Raw genomic sequence first — 25,007 nt, forward strand, 5'->3', positions numbered from 1 at the left:
TATTTTTCCCTGTTTCCCTGTTCTTTTTATCACTGTTAAAACACTTAAGATTACTTAAATCACGTCAAATAAATTTTTTTGACACTGCAAGATCATTAGACCAATGAAACTAAAGTAAATGGTGACCAATAAAATAAAAAAAAGTCAAGACTAATTTCTCTTCTGGAAAATTACTGATAAAAAGACGGAAAAATAAAAATGTATAGCTGTATATTTCACTGGAACATCAACCTTACAGAGGACAGTTTGAGGGAGAAAACAATACAGGAAACGACAAAATTGAAAGATTACATACAGAAAAAATAAAAAGATCTTTAACATGTCTGATAAGTTAACAAATAAGTTTGCCTTTATGGGACCCGAGACTCACTTCAAGCGATCAAGAACTTAAATAGATCAAAGTTTGAGCCATCAAGGTTACCTGTATTTTTTTTTAGCTAAGTATTCATGGATTTGTTATATCCTTTTCAGTTATATCTTCTTTTTCGAGAAAGTGTATCTTAATACAGTTTATAAGAAATTTACCTTATAGTTGGATTACTAAGATGCAACTTAAATTTCTGGATTTGGTTAAATGTCTGAAATGAAAAAGGACAGATTTCATCAAATTAACATTTTCAAATCTTAAAAGAAATATAAATATTACAAATTGAATATCGTAACTTGTGCGATCATCATAAGAGAATACTGAATTGTATTGTTAATAATCAAGAACCATACGTTTCATTGGTTTAATGAATGACCTAAATAAGTTCTACAAAAATATGTAAACACATAAATAATGACAATCTTAAATTAGTTTGCAGGATAGTAATATAACAGATGACAATGATAATACAGAAGCAACAAGATATCTGTGAGCCAATGCTCACTAATGATACCCCCTCTCTGATATGAATATACAAAATAAACAAAGTCGACATTTAACAGGAAGTTGACATCCTATTGGTACAAAAATGGATCCTACCATATGGCATGTCCTAACAAAGAGTGTGTTAAAGTTTCAAGTATCTGCATTTAATAGCTGCTGAAAAATAATGTCAAAAATTCGTTTGAAAATTTAGGCTATTAAAATTAACAAAGTCATCATTTAACAGTAAGTTGATGTTCGATTGATACAAAAATCAATCCCACCAGATGGCAAGCCTAAACAAGGAGTGTTTGAAAATTTCAAGCATCTGCGATCAACAGTTGCTGAGGAAAATGTGACAGAAATTTTTGCTAGTTACGGACAGACAGAGAGATGGACAGACAGGGTAAAACAGTATACCCCCTCTCCTTCAGAACTGGGGTATAATAAAATCAGAAGACAAGGTAATAGAGAAGATATTTCTAAAATTAAAAAAAAGGTGATATTTTCTACCTTCATTTCCAACACTTGTAAAGGTATTTGCCCAAATTACATAACTTTTTGATATTTTTGCTTGACAATAATTGAACAAGTTTAAAATTCAATAAAATTTATCTTAATTATATTGTGACTAAAAAGAACTATTCAATGTTTCAAAATTAAGTATAGCAACTCCATTTTGTACAAAATTTATGTACAAAATTGATGTAAATACACAGCTGCATTCATTGGCCATATTTCCCCTTGTGGAGACTCAAAAGGTTAATACCCATTGCATATATCTTCGATCATAACAGTATTTATTTGCTGCAGCTTGTTGAATAAATAGGCACAATTTTCTGTTAAATAGGTCAATAACCATTGTTGATTGCTCTGTATTTACCTGTTCTGCCAGTTCTCTTGAAGGCTACAGAAGAAATAAAATACTGCGTGATAAATCACAGGTTTTATCACAGGTGCAATAAAATAGGTAACATTTCCTTTAAAATACATAGAAAAATTAAAGTTAATAGCAATACATGTACATGTATAAGGCAAAATTGCAAAGAATTAATTACAACATTTAATTAGATGTACTGAAAACAAAATTTCTTAAAGGATTCCCTTTATGATAAAGACTGAATTTCCCCACCAGAGTTTAATATATATATATTATTCAAAGAAACTCAACAACAAATCCCAGCTTTATAAGCCCTAATGAAGATGTATAACTTTTGTCTCTTGAAAATTGGAGACATAAATATTACAGTATCCTCTCTTCACCCACTCAGATCCATACAGCAAGATCTAACACAGGATGTCAAGCAACCTGATGCAATAAAATATATTCATGAGGTCTCAAATAAAATTTTTTTTTAAATGACACGTCGGATTTCATCAGACAGAAATTATTTCTTTGACAGTCCTATGATCAGGGATTTGCCCCCAAATTCCCAGAGAACCACAACACCAGTAAAAATGATCTTTTATTTGACAGACTTCATTCTCCCCAGCAAAGTCTGCTAGAAAATTCATCTCAATCAATACTATGACGGCTTTTTTAAAGTCATAATCATTGCATTTAGGGTAAAAGTGCCAACATGTCATACTATTAGCCATTAGGCAGTCGCATTATGTACAGTATATATTGTGTAAACGTGGTGGTTCATCAAGTGTATATATGCTATATAAATGGAAGAAAAGGTGAGTAAGCTCACATACACGTACCACACACTCCAACATAACTTGACAATGCTACACAAAATGAGCACAAAATAATTACAGGTAGATAAAGGGGGATAACTCCCAGAAAAATCATCAAAACAAAACTTTCCTGTAAAAATATTTTCTAGTGTTTTGCAAACTAATGTGTAGTATCCTAATGCCCGGCTGAGTTGTAATGGGGCATAAACAGTAAAACACAGTTATAGCTAAACAGTTCTAATAACATATTTGTGCATGCTTACAGCTAAGTCATTTTAATTCCCCTTATTTAAAAATTGATTATAAACTTATCAAATAAAGTGATGACTCAGGGTGATAATGATTGTCTCCCACCTTTGGCTATAACTGTGTTAGTGTAAAAGAAATGAAAAATTGTGTACGAAACTTGAAACCATGTTCTTCAAGCACGAAGCACTGTTGATTCTTCTCCCTGATATCATTGAACCAAAGTCATCTATGGTAACACGTGAGAATACTTCACGTTTTACAAAAGCCAAATCTTTCTTTTAATTTTGTATTTATTTTGATAGGGAGTTATTAATTTTGGTTTCAATCAGAATTCGTTCAGAATTGAGAATTAATTATTATAGCAATGAAACATAAACAGTCATAAGTTTAAAAAAAACAAAACAGATTTCTGAAAAAGAGAGGCAAGATATCATAGCCACCCAAGGTCCCTGTCCTCCATCTACGTACTTCTATTATGATGGCTTGAGGGGCATTTGGGGCAGGCTTCGCATTCACAGCTCCTGAAGCTGAAAAATAATGAGGTTATCTTACTTGTGCATGATCTGACAATAGCATTTGAATACTAAATCAGTATGTATATTAGCCTACAAATAATCATCACAGTTGCTGAGGTTACAAATAAAGATTCTCTTGTAAACACTACTCATTATACTGGCAACCCTTACATTCAGTTACTTGATGTTCTTAGGCAAATTTCCGCATGTGATTGTTCTAGAAATGTTATTTAAATAAATAATTGAAGACTTGTCGATGCATATATAATTTGCATAAATTCTTGTACACTGTCATTAATTCCATCTTGGATTGGAGTATAAAATAGATCCTGATGATGCTTCATAAGTGCAGTACTAGTATTTCTTATTCTTCATAATTAAGAATAAATATTTACCATACAAAATTAAATCAAACTGTCACTTTTAAGGATTTTGTTCCACACAGTATATTTTAAAAATTTAATTTAATAGTAGTTGTGGTAAAATCATATCATTCAGATGGCAATATATATATTACCGCTACACGTATATGCATGATAATTTTTTGGGATTTTGAAACAAAATCGATAAAAATTGTCAAGAATTTTTATATTCATGGAAAGTTTCTAAAATCTAACATGTAATCTGTCCTTATAATGAATGAAATTTTTTTTACATTTTATCTTATTTTAATTAACTCTCCCACTGATGGTATAACACTACAATTATTCTCAATCCGATGAACCACAACAGATTTTGAAATTTTATGGAATATGAACAATTATAAAACATAGGTAATCACAGATTACAAAGCTCACCGAGACGAGGCATCAACTTTATGAGGCATCACCTTTAAAACCACCTTTATCATATGATATGAAAATCATAGTTAATGATCTTGGATATTCATGGATACTGTTTTGACACAATATCGTATATCATATGTAAAAAAATTGTATGATAATCCTATGTTCATTTCATACATTATTATAAGATACAATGTTTATCAATACAATAATATAAAATATGATATTGCATCCAATGATACTTACAATATATATCATTTAATACAATATAATACTGTAATAAATATTGATGCAATATGATTTTGTAACATATAATATGACATTGTATCGTGTTATACATTATTGTATTTAATCACATAATACAATATCATAATATCTAATATAAATACAATATAGCATTATTTGATACTATATCATATCACATAATACATCACAATATTGTAACATATGGTATTATATTGTATAATATAGTATAATTTTGTATTGTATGATATTGTATCATATTTGATACACAATATTGTATCATATGATACAATATAATTTGATAAAACATTGTTTCATATCATATGATACAATATCATCTGATACAGTACGATATTATATAATACAATATCATTTTATACAATATCATATCATATGATACAATATCATATTATACAATATCATATTATATGATATCTTATAATATCATATAATACAATTTCATGTATTATATAACAATATATTATATAAACCAATATCATATTATACAATATTGTATCATACGATATGCTATAATTATAATATACAATATCGTATCATATGATACAATATCATATATTGCAATATAATATGAAACAATATCATTCGATAAAATAATATATTATACAATATCATATTCTACAATATTGTATAATAATATACAATACTATACATAACAATATCATAATACAATATCATATAATAATGTACAAAAAAATTGATACAATATCATATCATATCATATAACTTTTTACAATATAATGTATGATATTACATTGTATCATATAAAACAATAGTGTATCATATCATAGAATACTATATCATAGGAATCATGTTAAATCATTTAACAACAAACACATCTATCAAGCAGGTTTGAGTGAGGTAGGAGAATTTTTAGCATCCTTGATAATGGAGATCAGGCTCTGCATCTGAAGCTACCTCTGCAATTCATTTATATTATAGTTAAATCAATTATGCAAGCTATTATCTATAAAACATGTAACCTGTTCTAAAAAACTAAACCTCATCCAGCATCCGAAACCTATGGCTCAGATTCAGCATTCAAGCCTGTCAGATGCATCAGTATCATGAGATGCATCATCCCTGCAAGTTTGGTGATGTAAGGACCAGTAATAACTAAGATATAATCATCAGAGGGCACCTGCTCTAAAAACTTTAACCAGCTCTTAAAACCTTAACCTCATCCAGCATCCGAAACCTATGGCTCAGATTCAGCATTCATGCCTGTCAGGTGCATCAGTATCGTAAGACGCACCATCCTTGCAAGTTTGGTGAAGTTAGGACCAGAAATAACTAAGATATATTTTTTAGCATCCTTGATAATGGAGATCAGGCTCTGCATCTGAAGCTACCTCTGCCATTCATTTATATTATAGTTAGATCATATATGCAAGTTTGAAATAGTGCTATTACCTACATAATTAAACATGTGACCTGTTCCAAAAAAACTAAACCTCATCCAGCATCCGAAACCTATGGCTCAGATTCAGCATTCAAGCCTGTCAGGTGCATCAGTATCATAAGACACACCATCCATGTAAGTTTGGTAAAGTTAGGACCAGTAATAACTAAGATATGATCATCAGAGGGCACCTGCTCTAAAAACTTTAACCAGCTCTTAAAACCTTAACCTCATCCAGCATCCGAAACCTATGGCTCAGATTCAGCATTCAAGCCTGTCAGGTGCATCAGTATCATAAGACGCACCATCTATGCAAGTTTGGTGAAGTTGGGACCAGTAGTAACTTAGAAATGGCTATCAAAGGGCACCTGCAACAAAAACTTTATTACCTGCTCGAAAAACCTAACTTCATCTAGCATCCGAAACCTTCGGCTCAGATTCAGCATTCAAGCCTGTCAGGTGCAAAAGTATCATAAGACACACCATCCATGCAAGATTGGTGAAGTAAGGACCAGTAGTAAGTAAGATATAATCATCAGAGGGCACCTGCTCCAAAAACTTTAACCAGCTCTAAAAACCTTAACCTCATCCAGCATCCGAAACCTATGGCTCAGATTCAGCATTCAAGCCTGTCAGGTGCATCAGTATCATAAGACACACCATCTATGCAAGTTTGGTGAAGTTTGGACCAGGCATGGGGTAATCGTAATCGAGTAATCGTAATCGATTGTAATGATTACTCTTTTTGGAGTAATCGACAGTAATCTGTAATCGAAGAGATTTTCGATTACTTGTAATCGTAATTTAATCGATTACAGCCAAAAAGTTCAGTGTAATTATAATTACTTTTTCGATTACTTTCGATTACTCTTTACATAAACATATTGTGATGCAAATATTGTATGAAAAATGCTCCTCAAGTGTTGTTTATAATACATTTGATAAATATAAAATAAAATTGTTTACATTCATTTTTTATGATTTTCCATTTTCACTTAAAATATAACTATTGGTTCAAATGTCATTGAGTATATAATCAAATAATCAGTTCACTCTGTTTTTCACACTTCCTTGCAGAATTTTTTGATTATTTAACCTAGTGTGGCTTAGAAATATCACTTAGCTACTGACCATTATTTAAAGAGGGATAGAAAGAGGGAGAGAAAGAGAGAGAGAGGTTATATTTAGTGTCTTTTTTGCCAGAGAAAAAACAAAAGGGTGTGTAAGTGTCAGTAAGTGTGTTTGTTCTTGCCAGGTAAGAAATGCACGAAGCACTTAATGAGGTGTGACCACCCTAATCATGTTAAAAAAACTCAGTTTAGATAACAATTGAAATAACCCCAACAAGGATCTATTAAATCAGAACAATTATAAGCTTCAAACCCAATTCATTCAAATCATGAAGCAAGGTTCCCTCAAAGTTCTTTGGATATTGCCGATGATATTTTCAAAATTATAAAATTTTAATCTAATTCCTATTGTAGAGAAATTATCAATAACAACAGAAGATTGTGATGTTAATGGTGCAAGGTCAAGATTTCATACAAAGTCGTTAACTTCCAAGAAAAACCTTTGTTTTCATAATTTAAATGAAGAGCTTTCTTTATAATTGCTTATGATTTAAATAAACCGTAGAAATTATAAAATGTTATCTTATTAAAATTGAAATATAAAGTCTGAAATTTTCATATCATTCATATAATGAAAATACATCTTTAATAAAACCAAATTAACTTGAAGAGTTTATATGATATGTTCTGAAGAGGTACATGTACCATGCACATTTTAATGAATTATTTTTAGAGTAATCGATTATTAATCGATTACATGTTATAAAGTAATCGATTACAATCGATTACTGGACAAAAATGAGTGTAATCGATTAATAATCGATTACACAAAATTGCCCTATGTAATCGATTATTAATCGATTACATTTTTGAGTAATCGTGCCCATGCCTGGTTTGGACCAGTAGTAACTTAGAAATGGCTATCAAAGGGCACCTGCAACAAAAACCTGCTCCAAACACCTTAACCTCCTCCAGCATCTGAAATTCATGGCCCAGATTCAGCATCCAAGTCTTTCAAGTCCATTAGTAGGTCCAGATGCATCATTCATGCAAGTTTGGTGAAGATAGGACAAGTAATAAGTTAGATACAGGACCTGCAACAAAAACTTTAACCAGGTCCGGACGCCGACGCCGACGCCGAGGGTATAGCATAAGCTCCCCCCGACTTCGTCTCGGTGAGCTAAAAACTGCTGTTTTCATGGTCTTGAAGCCCTCATTTACTTTTTTTGCCCCATGCATTTTTGCTTCCAAAGTTCCTGAAGCATCAGTCTGAAGAGAAAAAAGCCTTGTACAATACAGCCACCATCTCAGTTCCTCTCACAGACAACAGTAACGAACTGTGACAATGCCACGTACTGATTACACCCTTCATAAATTGAAAAGATAATTTATCAAAAGAGGTATCTTCGTGCTGCTAGCGCAGCAATCCAGAGAGACCCTTGATGGCTAATACACGGCTACATTAACCAAAGTAACGAAACCCTCGCAGCAGTCAAAATTCACTCCTGTGACATTGTGTGTTTCAATTTTCTTATTTGATTAACTTCTATTGATCTATTACAAAGAAAGTCATTATATAACTACAATGAGTAAAAGCTCCTTGAACAAATTAGTCTTCAATGTTCAATAAGGTAAAAGACACTGCAGGTATCATAGCTGCCATTTCTTTTGTACTGCATGCACATCAACCTTAAGGTGAAATAATTAACACATCATCACCAAATGGCTCTGATCGAAACATTTTGTTTTATTAAAAGGATTTTATCGACGGCAACATGTAACTTACTACATAGCCGAGTGGATAAAGTGTTAAGCTTGTGATCCATATATCCTGAATTCGAATCCCGAAGGGACTTTTGTTACTTACTGAAATGAATTTTTTTAGATACATGAACTCATTATTTATCCCCAAAACTGCAATTTTTTTCGCTGATTTGACATGTGTGCAGTTTATTTATCATTTCGTCTTTCATAATCATCAAAAAATTTACTGCTCTTTCAATTACTTTTTCCAGGTGCGTTATTCCACCTTAAGCTCCGATGATTGACTCTAAATGAACACAATCATATATTTTGTTCATGAACAGTCTAGCACTGATAATGTGGAAACAGACAGTTGGATGTCATTAATATGACAAATAATTTCAATTTTCTGAAAACATGGTTACAATATACTGCACCCAAATTTTAAACACATGCAAGAAATTTTCGTGAGGTTTGCGAGAATTTTGTCGTTGCGAATATTTCTCACCCCACATCAGTCCTTGAAGTATGGTGCACATGGAAATAACAACATGTGTCTGGGTAAGGTAAAGTCCCAAAAATTAGTCATTGCAAACCAGTTTATCTCTATTAAATTGCCAAATAACCTTTGTGAATACAGTACAGAAAATATTGTACGAAGAAATTACGTTCACTTGCTGACACTGACACCATTTATTTTCAAATTATTCAAATCTTTAAAATCGATCGCCAGCTTACTCTGAGATATTAAAGCTATTTGGGATATCAGTGTTCATGATATCAAAGTTTAACTGTATTATTTAGAAACCCTTATGAAAATTTCAAATTCAAAATTGATGACTGTCAATATTTGGCATTTTCATTATTTTCCTTAATGTAGTATACTTAGATCACGTACCTCTTATTAAAGGTTAATCTATTAATATGTTTTACGGTGCGACCGTTGGGGCGAGCACAGCATGTGATCAAACAATGAATTATAATAAATTTAATAAAATAAAATTTACAACGTGAAATTTGAATGCCAAAAAATAAAACATACATATTTTTCAGTAAATTTTCATTATTCATAGTTTATAAGATTTGTTATAATTTATTTATTTATATGTAGAACAATAGTTTAATCTCAGATACAATGTTGTTAAATAATAAAGATTTTAATATATAAATATTCATTGCACTGCATCTCCTCTTTTAAAGTGATTGTGATTATGATTGATTGATTGATTTCCCCCTTTTTTTTGCAGTAGACATTTTTTCTTAAACTTACATATAAACTTGACTCATCATAGAGCTTCCCCCATGCTAAATTTCTTTTCATTTTTGTCAATTTATACATAGAAAATCGACTTACCATGGATTTGCCCCTCCACTTAAAAAAAATAATTAATGTTTAATTTTATTTTTAATTTACGCTTAAGAATATTTGCTTATCATGTTAAAAGAACATAGTTCCCCCCCCCCCCCCCCCCCCCGGATGTAATAAATGGAAGTGAAAATAAAGAAACCATTGAACTGCTAAAGAGCTGAAGGATTAGAATTTTCATGATTTATTTTTCTTTTTGCTTGCAAAGATTTTTTGGATGAGGCTGCCATCCACCCACCCACCCCCTTTAAAAAAAGGCGCTGCTACGTATAACGTTACGTTTCAGGAAATTACCGTAATTATAGTGAATAAAATATTTGTGAGCATTCATCCAAATTAGTGCAATTTACAACTGTTTCCTGTATCTGAAGAAATGTCCTTATTCGTCAGCTGTTCTTTATCTTAGCCTTTGCAAGATTTTGAGAGGATTTTGGTCATTTCAGCAGATTTACAATAACTTCAATTAGAGTAATTTCCCCTTATCAGTGCTTATTGTGACGTCAAAGCTGACGTTGGTTGAGTGTCGTCTTACTCTTTAAAACTCCCCTGAGAAATAAAAGTATGCGAAGTATACTGTTTTATTTACTTAAAAAGCATGATGTTCTTAAAATTACACATCTTATAAGCTTTTCAAAGGTTTTACTTTGATTCTCGGGAGAACGTGATGTTGGAACGTGAGGTTGGAAACCATTGGTACTATGAATTGTGGGTCAAAATTTACTGACTCCAAAAAAATATATCGGATCAATGTGTAAACGTTTGTGACGTCACACGATTATTTTTGATTGAAAATGTACTGAGGTGAACTTTAGAGGTAACATTGACTGTATGTCGCTTACATCGTTATTGTTTTTACTGTCTAAATTTGTCTTGCTGATTCTCGTGAGAGTGTGAAGTGATAAAAATTGCCATGATTACAGGGAACTACTGGGACGATTAAAACGATGCATTACTGGTCCGATTTACTGACGCCAAAAAAATCCGTTGAATGAATGTGCAACAGTCCGAATTTTCTATTCACACACGCCTTGCCGGTAGAGCTCGCTTCGCGCCGGCGCTGGCGAGCTGCGCTCGCTATTAATAATGTATTGGGAACAAAGTGGTGTTTTTTTAATTGAATTTTTGCATTCAAAATTTCATTCCAATTTACCAGTATATATAATTAAAGAAAGTAAAAATGCCTTATTTTTAGTGATTTGTCTTTCAGTAATTGTATAAATTGTACTATTTTTTCAATGCAAGCTGAAACACTAAAGCCTTGAGGTTAATTGCTATATCAAGTGCAATGAGGTTAACAAGATAACTTTTAAGTCAATTTTTAACAAACCCTATTCACTAAAACATTTTCATGGTCTACCATTAAAAAAAAAACCCATAACAAAAATCAAACCATCTTAACTTGTCTAGCCATAAAAAATATAACCTCATTTCAGAAACCCTAATAATGCTCCCCAGTATGCTTTGACATGTTCATAAGACTAACATCTTCCTCTAATGCTCTCTGTCAATCATAGCATTGGTTGCTCATTAAAACTGATGCTGATTCTCCCCACAGATTTCTTATCCTTCTTTTCATCAACCTGGGTCTCCAACCTTCCAGCACCACCTATTATCCCAAGAAATTGTGACTTAAAACGAAAACCCAGCTCTTATAATTGTGACCTCATTTTGTAGATTTCTTTTTTTGTTATCTTCTCATTATTGTATCCACAGCTAGTAGCACAGCTGCACAGCTAGAGAGGAAATGATTTAATGTTGGAAATCAATTTTCCTTTCAGGAACTTGACTGCAGAGAAGATATTACAGATTAGAATGAATGATTCCAATAAATTTAATATATATGTTAAATGATGGAATGAAAAAAAAAAATTAATTAAATCATTTAGAAACCTTATCCATAATTAATTGAGTTCTGACACTGTACTATTAAAAAAAACAAATAGAGCCTCTGAGGCTGTCTTGCTGTCTTTATTAAAATATCTGATATGAAAAACATTAACCCTAACCGCTCTTAATTTATGTAAATAATGGGGAGATTAGAAAAGCAATCACATACTTCTATATTTCGTTGTCATAGACAATAAGTAGAAAAAAAAATTGATATTGTTTTCCTGCTATTCCTTGTTGGACAAGGAATTTGCATTATCTCCTTTTTAAAAATCTATCTACGATTTGTGATGTGATGAACGTTCATTAGCTATATCGAGACTGTCAACTTACAGTTTAGACATCAGACACCAATCTTAAGGTGGTGTGGGACACCTTCACGTTGTGACGTATTGTTTATTGAAATAAACGATTAAATGAAGTCTAATTATATACATGTAAGTAGTTTCTTTCTCAATATTGTAACCTAACAGAGTATCTCAGTGGGTTAGAGGCTTAACTACATATCTGTAAGTCATGAGTTCAAATCCCGTTGGGGGTTTTACATTTTTTACCTCTCCAAAAAATTTCAAAAGCTATTTCTTGGTTAAATAGTGTAAAATTTGAAAATTCTAAACTAGTGAAAGTATTCTAAATCTAATTTACTTTAACCCACGTTAATATCGACAGATGTCCCATACCACCTTAAATTAACTCTACCTGTTAGATATTTAGAGTATGTTGTGTGTTATTTTTGAAACTCAATCTGAAATAGGATTCCCTCATCTTTCTGTGCCCTAGCTTATTCTATAGCTTTAAGTTCCAACTTACTACTTATTAACATATCTTCTGTCTTTCACATTTAAAAATTCAGAAATATTTCTCTAACTATGAAGGTTAGGAAGTGAAACGGTAGATATGTTGCTTTGAAACAAATACACAGCCTAAGATATAAAACGTTCTCTCCACCCCTAAAAAATCTTTATGCAAATCTTGATATCTTTTTTCCTCTGATTTTGAACAGTTGACAAATTCTGTAACACTTGATAGTTCCACCTAAAATTCATAATTAGTTTTAATGCAAAAGTTTAACACAAATATCCACTAGCTTAGGGAGGCCAGATGGTCAACAAAGCTATCAGATATAGAGATATAGAGCTTTTCTTCTAAAGGAGATCAATACAGTCTATAAATGACTATGACCATCGAACCCTCTTAAAAGAGAAATGGGTCTTTCATTGAAGCCTGGTTAGAAACTGTTCCCTAACACTAGCCCTAGCTCAAGGAATACTAATTACTACATGTCTCATAAAAGAGCTATCCCACTCTTAGTCAGTGAAAACCAGTTATTGTTTCATGTGTAATCTTGTTTTCTCTGATTCAAGCAAGACAATTAGCCTCTTATATATTATCTATTCAGAATTGAGGACTTTGACTTGACGTGAACTAACTTTCTTAAATAGGTTTGTCCTAGTCAGCTGGAGGTCACTGACCAAATAAATGTATGGCTCTTAGCTTATACTGCCCACTGACAACTTGAACAAGAACCAGGTCCTTAAAGTGGTATGGGACACCTGTCGATATTGATGTGGATGAAAGTACATTATGATCAAAATACTTTTATTTGTTTACAGTTTTCAAATTAAACAATATTTGACCGTAAAATATGTAAAAAAAATTTGTAAAGGTAAAAATAATAAAAGCACCAGAAAGATTCATGACTTACAGATTCATAGTTAATGCTCTAACCCATTGTGCTATGCTGTTAGGTAACTACTGGTATTTTGGGAAGAAAACATTTATAAAATTATACTTGATTTTAAAGCTTATTTCTATAGGAAGCATGTCACAATATGAAAGGTATCCCATACCACATCAAAACAACAGCAGTTCACAGTACTTCTCTCTCTCTCTCTCTCTAAAATGATGATGAAAGTATATATAATTCTAGATGCTGGTTGAATATTGAGTGCATTGTATTTTTTCCCATACCACATCAAAGCAACAGCAGTTCACAGTACTTCTCTCTCTCCCTCTCCCTCTCCTCTCTCTCTCTCTCTCTCTCTCTCTCTCTCTCTCTCTCTAAAATGATGATATAATTCTAGAAGCTGGTTGAATATAGAGTGCATTGTATTTTGTAGTAATTAAAAACATGCAAAACTGCAAGGGATGAACCCAGCAGCTATGTCTCTTAAAATTGGTCAAGTGGTAAATTACATAGTTTTCATGAACAATCAAGCCAAAATACAATTACCATACCCGTAATTGTTCTTGACAGCTTTGAAAACTTTGACTAAACATAAAAATATTAATTATTGGAATATTTTTATGCTTTGAGCTAGTCCAGACACTACGCAAATAGTACCATGCAAATTGCAAGTCACATGCTGTGGAAAACCTATTCCTATATCTTAATGGAAAAGTTAATGTCTGAGGTGTACTTTTCTAGCCCGACAGAAATTATTGAAACATTCCAACACAACTTCAAAATGAATGCTTCAAGACAGAACTTTGTGTAAATCTAGGTACCTGGTAAGTTATCTTACTATTCTTACAATTTGGCACATATAGGATGCTATATTTAATTTGTAAAACCAGCATTTCCATTTCAGTCAGACACAGGATTCAAGCCCATGGACATACCAAAATAAACAAAAATTCTACTGTATCAAATGTTTAAATGATCCAATTTTATTCAAAACTTCTTACTATCAATTTTAAAGTTAAGAAAAAAATCAATCCCCATTAAAACAAGACTGTTTAAAACATGTACTTCCAAATTTTTATATGAAGAGGGGGAGGGGGTAATTTGACTAACAACCCTCCTTATGTACCTGGGCAGTACCATGGTTACCATACAGTTACAACATACCAAATTTGGGCAAGTTGGCTTTTCTGTTTTTGAGAGGAAAATAAAACAGTTGGTGATGAACCAAGAAGGACAATTCTCAGCCGGTCATTTCATTTGAGTGGGCCAGCAGCCCATAGTTCAATACCATGTTCATCCCTGGCATAAACTAATTTCTGCCCAAGTTTACAAACACAAGACCGGGATTGTAATAGCATTGACTGATGCTGCCTTTGGTAGCATTTTGTTGGTCACATCTTTGGTAAGCTTCTTTTCACAGCTGGCAAAGCTGCTCATATGTAGGATTGTAATGTGGTTAAACCTATGATAATTGACTGTTACAGTCAACTTTTGTTTGACATACAGTGCAAAGCAGTCTTAGCCAGAATCTCTGTATTGTAAAGACTGAGAAATACTTAATACTTACAAGTACATTCAATTATTAGGTCTTTCCACCTTTCAGGTGAAAGACCTCTTGTTAGGTCTTTCCACCTTTCAGGTGAAAGACCTCTTGTTTTCTTTATGTTTTTTCTTCTTCTTCTTCTTTTTTTCTATTTACCTTTTATGTTATTAAGGTTGTCCAAACAATTTAAACTTTATGTAATTGCTCATTAAAAGTTATGGTACCAATTGAACCTGTGTCAAAAAATTCCCAGAACTTACAGAGTTATTGCCCTTTGAGAAGGAAATGCTTGTTATCGCTTCTCCTCTGAAACCATAAGAGATAAAGACTTGAAACTTTAACCAATGTCTTCAGTACAATTAAATGGTTCTTCAATCTATTCATACCGAAAGGATCTGAGGCCCTAAGTACACTTAGAGGGTACTTTAATCTATTCATACTAAAAAGATCTGAGGCCCGCTTCTAGCAGTTCTTGCCCCTGAAAGTACTTAAACTTTGTTAAAACCACTTCTAACTTTTTTATAACTTATCATAGAGACTTCAGACCACTTCGTAAGGGAGTGTCTGCCTTGGCCGAACAAAATGACATAAAGATCAAAGGTCAAAGTTATTTGAAAATCTGTTAATTTATGAATTTTCACATCTTTTGAAATACAGAATTATAGTAAGGGTTTCACTAGCTTGCTGGATTGCGCAATAAGGTATTGAATTGGGTCAGCCAGGTATCACATCAAGTCATGTGGTTACTCAAGTGGAACTTGTTTTTACAGTCAACCCATTCATATTGTACAAAGATAGCTAGCCTCTAGAACACTCTCTTCTATTATTAGATTTTCTGTTTATATGCTTGTGTAAAGAATATTCACTTGGTTCTGTTTTGTAAATACATGTAGTAAGTGCAAAAAAATTCACAGAGATGTTTTAGATAAACAACATGGAATTCTTAAATGACTTGAAATAAAAAAAATCTTTAAAAATCACTGATGGGTTTGTGGTTTTCCCATTTTATTGTACAATATATATTATAGGTATGAGAATTTTTTGTATATTTTTTGAGCAATCTAGCAACTTATTAAACTATTAAGGTGGAAAGACCTCTAATTCTTTGAGAACAATTAGTGCACTAGTTATATATTAGAATTTCTACAGTATTTTTAACATTTTATTTCTAAAATGAGTAAAGTCAATATTCAAGACATGGCCTTCCCTAAATTGATGGGATCACTTATTGGGTTCATTTTATCACTGCGATGATTGTGATTTGCATAACTTTTAACAAAATACATTACATGTGGGTCCTGCATTCTTGTTTTTTGACATGAACATGAAGGCTATCCATTAGATAATGAAACACAGCAATGAAGTTTTTAAATTTTGCTAACAGCTGTCAGGAAAAGGTTATGCTATTTCTGATCTAAAAGATTGTGTGATTTGGAGCTAATGATATCATATGTGTCTAGTGTAGTGAAAAACAAAAATTCTCTCTCTCTCTCTCTCTCAATAAACAATTTAAAGATACACTTACCCACAATTCTAGATTGTACAACATTCTCTGATGGGGCATTAGACAGAGCTTTAAATCCACCCTGGAAAAGAAAAGTTTTTAAAATCCTTTCTCATTTTAAAGCAATTTCAAATGACAGTAATAAGGGAACAGACTAATTGGAATGAAAGGAAAGCAATTTGTCAACTTACAAAAAATACTTGTACATACAGCACATCTCGCTTCTTATAAAAACATTAGTCTGATTGATTTCAAAAATGAAAAACTAGTTTTCCAAAATGTCAGGAAACATACATGATAGAGGCCTTCAACTAGGAATTCAAGCAAGATTTAAAAAAAAAACAATAAGCACCTAGTATTATGCTATGTATTAAAGGGGCATGGTCACGATTTTGGTCAAATTCAATTTTTCTGTTTGTATTATTTAGAATGCTTTAGGAATGCATTTACTATGACCAAATGAAATTTGAGTGTCAGTAGTAAGGTTATAAGCAAGATACAGGGATTACAATTCTTTGTCATGTAAACATGGCTCGTGCCCCGTTTTTGTTTACATTGGTTTAATATACCAGTAAACATTCTTTTTGAAGCTGATTTGTCTATCTTCTTATTCCTTTTAGGCATAAATAAACGGTTCCTAGTGTTTACCACATTCATTTTAGGTCTAAAACTGGAGTTTTCACTTCAATGTTCAAAATGTAAACAAAAGCTTTGTTTACATAGCAAAGAAGTGTAAGTTCTGTAACTCGCTTATAACTCAACAAATGACAGTCAAATTTTGGTCGCCTATTATAAATGCCTTGGTGAAGCATTGTAAACATTAAAATTGTAGTAATTAATATTTGACCAAAATCGTGACCATGTCCTTTTAAGGTACAGACAGACCTTTAGGTCAATAAAGAACAATTTAGTTTCAATTTAATTTTTCCCTTTATAAATGCAAATTTTTTTTATAAATTGTGACTTACTTGTGGAGGATATTTAAATGGCGTGTTTCCAAAGTTAAATTTCATTTCAGCATTCTACAATAATTACATGACATTAAATATTATCTGTCTAAAGGTAGACAACTTTTATACTTATTCTTCTAAAATGATTCAATTCTTCCAAACTTTAAAAAAAAAAAACACATTCAAAAAGGTAAAAGTGTAATGATTAATTATACCTTGAGTGTCACTGCAGCATAAAATCTTTCATTTTTAAGATGTGCTTGGATATCATAAGCTTTTCCAAAATCCACTCCTGGTGAAACACAAATAACTTCCCAAAGTTTTATTTTGATTTTTTTGAGTTGTGATAAAAAAAGCTACATGTACATGAAGACTGAACTTTATATTCAGAGATAAATAAAAAATTCTGGATGTTTTTTCATTCATTCATGTTTAATACAGTAAATTCAAACACAAATTTTGGTGTGTGTAATAGTAAAATCACTGAGAAACAAATACATGTACAATTGTTCCAGGGACTATAAAGTATTGTATAAAACTGTCTTGCATGCTGTAGCCTTTATGTTACAATTTTCTTTTGTCTGTCATTTGATTTCATTTTTTTCTTTTGTCTGTCATTTGATTTCATTTTGACTGTATGCAAACATGGTGATGTCAATAAACCACTGGATTGAATTGATATATTTCCTACCATTTTTGGACCATTTAATTTCCATTTTATCCAAATCAAGGTAACAGCCTATGGTGTCATTAATTCCATAAGCCTACAAAAGTCTCTTAAAAATTTACATAATAATCAACATGCAGAATATTCATTTCATGTTATGTAACATCTTTGTACTTAATTGTTTTTTGTCTGCAGAAATGGTTTACTCATAAACAGTACAACCCATTCCACAGCAATGAATCTTGTAATATAAATCTTTAACAAACAAATGATGGAAAATGTTGTTATACAATAATGTAATAAAAAAACACCATTAAATCTGATGTAAATATATAAAAAGAAATTACAAGCTTATCATATAAAATACTGTGATATCATTTTCATTTGTGGGGGTGTATGTTCATGAGTAGCCAAAATTGTCCTGGTTCCTGGGGACATAATTTCGTTGATAGCAAGTTCTATTTTGTAAATAAATACCAGTACTAAACAAATTTAATGCTTGTATATACCGGTACATTCAAGGGGATGTAAATTTGAAAGCCACGAACATTGATCAGCCCCAAAACCAGGAACAATGATGATTCCATAGTAGTTTAATTCTAGAAGTATCTTATTCAAATATGAATAAATACATTAAAATGGATTGAACAACATGCAATATGCCTATATACATTCTCTCCTAATATACAATGAATGCCAGCAATATCTCACCTCTCCATAGCTGTCAAACTGTTTGCCCCAGGACTTCTTCCCTGTGCCTCCAAAGCCAAACCCAAACTTGTCTATCCCTAACTCTAGCGTTGCTTTATCTGTGGACCAGCCAACACGACACAGACCCTCATCTGTAACTGTGGCCTCATAGTAGTACTTTCCTGTGAATTATTGTAGTCAATTAATTGAATGAGATGCCAATGCTGGCCATTTTAATTAGACTAGGATGAAGTGAAACACAATCCCCAGTTCATTGATCAAAAATAATTACTAGAATTTCTGCTTAATTCTAAAATGGTATCCAAGTGTTTCAAAGGGTTGGAACAATATTGCCAAGCTTAGTTATAAATTGGAAGTTGTACATAAAGGAATAATTGAGATTTGTGTCATAATTTTTCAAAAAATGTACTGGTATTGAATAGTCAAACCTTTGACCATAAAACACGAAAGAATTGCACTCTCTGTTTTATCACCGAATGGAAGTAACTGATGGTTTACTGTGGAATCATTAGATTTCGTGGTGGTTCAATTTTTCGTGGAATTAGTGGGTACCTCTCATCCACAAATTAACATCCCCCACAAATTAATAAATTAGAGCTATAAAGTCATATTCCTCTTGTATATATATGAAAATACACGAAATTACGTCCCCACGAACCTGTAAAATTTAAGCAATCCACAAAAATTGGCCCCCACGAATTTTAATGATTCCACAGTACTGTACATTTTCTAACATTGACCACAGCTGTAATCTAAAACAAACAATCAAAGTACTGAAGTACTGAAAGCCGGGCTCTTTTGGTGTGTCTTTATGCATAGTGTAGTAAAGACTGAAAATCTCTCTCTCATGCTTTCAATGTCGGCAAAGCATCAGAGAGCAACCAAATTTTGTAAGCGGCTATAAACAAAAATATATGTCTGTCTAGTAGAAAAAAGTTCAACAGTTGCTGCCTTGAATTTTGCAACAAACGTTATACATGTATATTCCATCCCCATTTCTTCAGTGCGCAGCAAAGTAGTTCATGGAAATTCATGCACATTGTATGTGTCCAAAATGCAAAGTCTTGTTTTTAAAACACGTTATTAATAAGAAAACTAAACAAGAGGCCCATGGGCCACATCGCTCACCTGAACAGCAGTTCCTTGTAACATTACATTTCGTAGCATATGCTTTTTCTATTTTAAACATTGAACCCCTTTCTGGGGACCCAGTTATGGTCCGAGGTTTATGGTTGGCTTGAACAACATAAATAGTAACATAGGAATGAAAATGTGTAGCACTGCGGTAGGACCGCACGTACACAACCTGAAAAACTGAACGTAGCAGAGTTCCACTTCAAGACAAATAACTCTCAGACTGTACAGAACATCAAGAAAGATAACTCTTGGTTCCACTACATTAGAGTTTACACAATTTGAGGATCCTTGCATAATAATCTCACAAACTGTAGCATTATAGTTCTCGAGAAAAACTTTTTAAAAACATTTTCAATATATCTTTCTATGTTAAACTTTGAACCCCTCTTGGGGCCACAGTATTAGTCCAGGGCTAAAGTTTTAATTATTTGGAATCTACATTATTTAAGGATGCTTGCATAGTTATCTCACAAGCTGAAGCATTATAGTTCCCTAGAAAAAGATTTTTCAACATTTTCCCTCTATATTTCTATGCTTAACTTTGAACACCTCTTGGGGCCCCAGTATTAGATTGAGGTCACAGCTTTTATAATTTCGAATCTACACTATTTGAGGGTGCTTACGTAGTTATCTGACAAATTGATGCATTGTAGTTCTCGAAAAGAAGATTTTTAAACATTTTCCATATATACCGGTACTTCTACATTTAACTTTAAACCCATCTTGGGTCCCTAGTATTTGTCCAGGGGTCACTATTTTAAAACTGTCGAACCTTCATTATCCAAGGTTGTATGCATGATAGTAATCTCACAAATTGAGGCATTGTAGTTCTCGAGAAGAAGATATTTTAACGTTACCTTTATATTTCTATAATAAACTTTGACCCCATCTTGGGGCCCCAGTATTGGTCCGGGGGTCACGATTTTACCAATTAGGAATCTACATGAGCGAAGGCATAGAAATTCCACAAACTAAAACATTGTAGTTCTTGAGAAGAAAATTTTTAAACTTTTCCTTTATGTTTTTTAAAATGTTTAAATTTTGAACCCCTCTTGGTGCCCATCAATTGTCCGGGAGTTACAATTTTTTGAATCTTCATTATTTAAGGATGTACATGTATGCATAGTAATATCCCAAACAGTTGCACTATAGTTCTTGAGAAGAAGATTTTAAAACATTTTCCTATATATGTTAAAATCTAAACCCCTACTGGGGCCCCACTTTTTTGTTCAGGGGTCACGATTTTTACAATCTTCACTATATATACAACCGTTTGTGTATGTATTGGCATTTTTGGTGAAGTGGTTTTTGAGAAGAAAATTTTTAAACATTTTTCATATGTAGTTCTATGTTAAACTTTGAACCCCGCCTGGGGCTGCAGTTTTGATTTGAGGGTCACGATTTCTACAATTTAGAATCTTCATTATACATACAAGCTTTTGTGTAAATATTGGCATTACTGGTGCAGTGGTTCTTGAGAAGAAGATTTTTTAAACATTTTCCTAAGGTATATCTATGTTAAACTTTGAACCCCGCCTGGGGCTGCAGTTTTGATTTGAGGGTCACGATTTCTACAATTTAGAATCTTCATTATACATACAAGCTTTTGTGTAAATATTGGCATTTCTGGTGCAGTGGTTCTTGAGAAGAAGATTTTTTAAACATTTTCCTAAGGTATATCTATGTTAAACTTTGAACCCCGCCTGGGGCCCCAGTTTTGGTCCGAGGGTCACGATTGTAACAATTTAGAATCTTCACTATATATAAAAGCTTTTGTGTAAATATTGGCATTTCTGGTGCAGTGGTTCTTGAGAAGAAGATTTTTTCAACATTTTCCTAAGGTATATCTATGTTAAATTTGAACCCCGCCTGGGGCCCCAGTTTTGGTCCGAGGGTCACGATTTTTACAATTTAGAATCTTCACTTTGTATACAAGCTTATGTGTAAATATTGGTATTTCTGGTGCAGTGGTTCTTGAGAAGAAGATTTTTTAAAAATTTTCCTATGTATTTCTATGTTAAACTTTGAACCCCGCCTGGGGCCCCAGTTTTGGTCAGAGGGTCACGATTTTTACAATTTAGAATCTTCACTATATATACAACCGTTTGTGTATGTATTGGCATTTCTGGTGCAGTGGTTCTTGAGAAGACGATTTTTAAAAATTTTCCTATGTATTTCTATGTTAAACTTTAAACCCCGCCTGGGGCCCCAGTTTTGATCCGAGGGTCACGATTTTTACAATTTAGAATCTTCACTATATATACAAGCTTTTGTGTAAATATTGGCATTTCTGGTGCAGTGGTTCTTGAGAAGAAGATTTTTAAAAAATTTTCCTATGTATTTCTATGTTAAACTTTGAACCCCGCCTGGGGCCCCAGTTTTGGTCCGAGGGTCACGATTTTTACAATTTAGAATCTTCACTATATATACAAGCTTTTGTGTAAATATTGTCATTTCTGGTGCAGTGGTTCTTGAGAAGACGATTTTTAAAAATTTTCCTATGTATTTCTATGTTAAACTTTAAACCCCGCCTGGGGCCCCAGTTTTGATCCGAGGGTCACGATTTTTACAATTTAGAATCTTCACTATATATACAAGCTTTTGTGTAAATATTGGCATTTCTGGTGCAGTGGTTCTTGAGAAGAAGAGTTTTAAAGACATGCACCCTATACTTACTGTTTCGCAATTATCTCCCTTTTGAAAAGGGCTGTGCCCTTTATTTTTACAATTTATAACCCCCTTTCCATAAGGATGCTTTGTACCAAATTTGGTTAAATTTGTGCAGTGGTTTTTGAGAAGAAGTTGAAAATGTGAAAAGTTTACAGACGGACGGACAGACAGACAGACGGACGGACGGACGACGGACAATGGGTGATCAGAAAAGCTCACTTGAACCTTCGGTTCAGGTGAGCTAAAAAGATAGACAATTCTCTCGAAATTAAAAAAGAAAGAAACAAAATGCCAACACTTTTGACACAACATGGCTCTTTGTGTAACTATTTGGTATAGAGGAAGCTTTTACTTTGACGCTGTGTGGTTTATTGTTTACTTTTGAAGCTGTGCTATTTATAGTAACATTGGCGATCTGCCTGCCTACAGCCAGGACTCTGATTTCAGCAGTGCCCCGCTAAAAATCAATATTGGTCCCTTACACCTGGCCTTACTGTCCATCCACTTACCTCCGCCCACCACTGCCTTGTTGGTCCTGGTCCCGTGCCAGCCCTGGGCATCCCTAGCCTGACATAACAGTCCCTCTGGGTCTATTGCTGTTGCAGAAAAACAGGATACTGATATACTGACACATCTAGCATTTCAGCAAATTATTATGCATTTTTTTCAAACTTAAGTTAAAGGGAAAATGTTACCCTCTGATAATGTTTTTTTGTATATACCTAACGGGACTAAGCCATTTATTAAAGTAATTTTGAATAGATTATTTGTTAAACCCATCCCCCTTAAAAAAATGTATGTATTAATCAATTGTTTTTGACACAATAAAACAATTATGGATCTATCATAGACTGCTAACCTGCCAGTCCAATATGTATCTTCTCATATTAAATGCAAATGGTTTCAAGAGAATGATGTTATCCTATTATCATGAGATATCTACTCAAAACATTTAATTCAACAAATAAAATTCTTACCCATGGCATCACCTCTGTCGTATGGACTCATCTTCCAATGTGCACTATGAGTAGATCCTAAAATTTACGATTTCATAAGACTAAATGTAAGAAGAATCATGAAAAGGATTACTATACAGACATAGTTGTATTAAAAACTGAGATGATAATGAGAAATTTGAACGGTCTTAAATTGAATTCACCAGCTGACAACGAAGGAGCGAAAGGGGCAAAAATAAAATGGGTGCCAACATTTCTGTTTTTTCTTCCTCCTTTTTCAATATAATTAGGCTCTGATATATGCGATTTTATAATGTTAAAAATAAAATTAAGTAATAAACCTGAATGGTGAGAGGACAGCTTGCTCCCTTTTCCTTCTTGTTGATCTCTCAATGTCTCATAAACGATTTGAATAATCGGCAAACAAAATGCCTAGAATGCAAGTAAATTATATACTCTCCAGGTTTCACTATATTATTTGTAGTGATTTAAATTTGCAAACTGTAGATATTACAACCATGATTTTTGTAGATATATTTCTTACCCCTGTTTTTCCACTTCCAGTTTCAGCAGCCTATCAAGAAAAACCGAGTAGCATGAAATTAAACTAATCTTATAATCAATATATGAAATAGCATTTGGCAACAAATGTTGAACGAGTCATTTTTTTAGTTATGAAAATAGTAATTAAATCATCAATAATTTTACCATTAAAACATCTCCACCTCCCAGAATCATTGGAATTGCCTCTGCCTGTACATCGGTTGGCAAACTGAAATGTTACACGACGTAGCTTAAATTGATCAAGAGATTGAGTTGGATCTGCACCTGCTCAACAGCTTACTGATAAAATTTACAAGTCACTTTGAAATACTATAACATGACATACTTACCTCCAATCCATTTCTTCCACTGCCTGTCCAAGTTCAGGCATAACACCCATTTCTATAAGTATTGTGTACAAAATAAATTCAAGTCCCCAAAGATGCTGTTGTAGGTTTTATTCAATCTACCATTTTCTGGACAATTGCCATTGAATTCACTCAATTAAATTCGAATTAAACTTGGTCGAATATGAATTATGACTTGTTTTAATCAACAAATTACCTTCAAATGCAGTCATTTTTACTCCTTCACCGGTGAAGACGACGTTTTCACGTTGACAGTGCTTCTTCTATTTAAAATTTGAAGTATGCCGATCCCGATCAAATACACAAAAATTGCGAGGCAGACTATTTTCTTTACTAGCCGAGAACGACTTTCTATAAATGTAACTTTCAATAAAGTTATATATAAATAATGTTTCATAAATGCATTAGTGCTACGCTTAGAAAACATCGCAGTTCCCGTTGCTGGAGAGAAACGAAGTGG

General features: G+C 32.8%; 1 protein-coding gene across 1 annotated transcript in view; it reads right to left on the reverse strand.

Moving 5' to 3' along the window:
- The window catches only part of LOC128190333 (ATP-dependent RNA helicase DDX1-like), a 118,916-nt gene extending 94,082 nt beyond the window's left edge, over nucleotides 1-24,834 (reverse strand). The window contains exons 1-15 of the mRNA XM_052862355.1: nucleotides 24,744-24,834; nucleotides 24,530-24,581; nucleotides 24,345-24,408; nucleotides 24,181-24,210; nucleotides 23,978-24,068; nucleotides 23,658-23,714; nucleotides 23,190-23,276; nucleotides 18,874-19,034; nucleotides 18,187-18,259; nucleotides 17,711-17,787; nucleotides 17,514-17,567; nucleotides 16,567-16,627; nucleotides 3,251-3,309; nucleotides 1,734-1,757; nucleotides 526-578 (exon numbers count right to left, since the gene is read on the reverse strand). Coding sequence (XP_052718315.1) covers nucleotides 526-578; nucleotides 1,734-1,757; nucleotides 3,251-3,309; nucleotides 16,567-16,627; nucleotides 17,514-17,567; nucleotides 17,711-17,787; nucleotides 18,187-18,259; nucleotides 18,874-19,034; nucleotides 23,190-23,276; nucleotides 23,658-23,714; nucleotides 23,978-24,068; nucleotides 24,181-24,210; nucleotides 24,345-24,408; nucleotides 24,530-24,581; nucleotides 24,744-24,759 — 959 coding nt within the window. The 5' untranslated portion in view covers nucleotides 24,760-24,834. The remainder of the gene's footprint in view (nucleotides 1-525; nucleotides 579-1,733; nucleotides 1,758-3,250; nucleotides 3,310-16,566; nucleotides 16,628-17,513; nucleotides 17,568-17,710; nucleotides 17,788-18,186; nucleotides 18,260-18,873; nucleotides 19,035-23,189; nucleotides 23,277-23,657; nucleotides 23,715-23,977; nucleotides 24,069-24,180; nucleotides 24,211-24,344; nucleotides 24,409-24,529; nucleotides 24,582-24,743) is intronic.
- Nucleotides 24,835-25,007: the final 173 nt, after the last annotated feature.

Source organism: Crassostrea angulata, chromosome 6 (assembly GCF_025612915.1).
Source record: "Crassostrea angulata isolate pt1a10 chromosome 6, ASM2561291v2, whole genome shotgun sequence".
In the NCBI taxonomy this organism is placed as follows: Eukaryota; Metazoa; Mollusca; class Bivalvia; order Ostreida; family Ostreidae; genus Magallana; species Magallana angulata.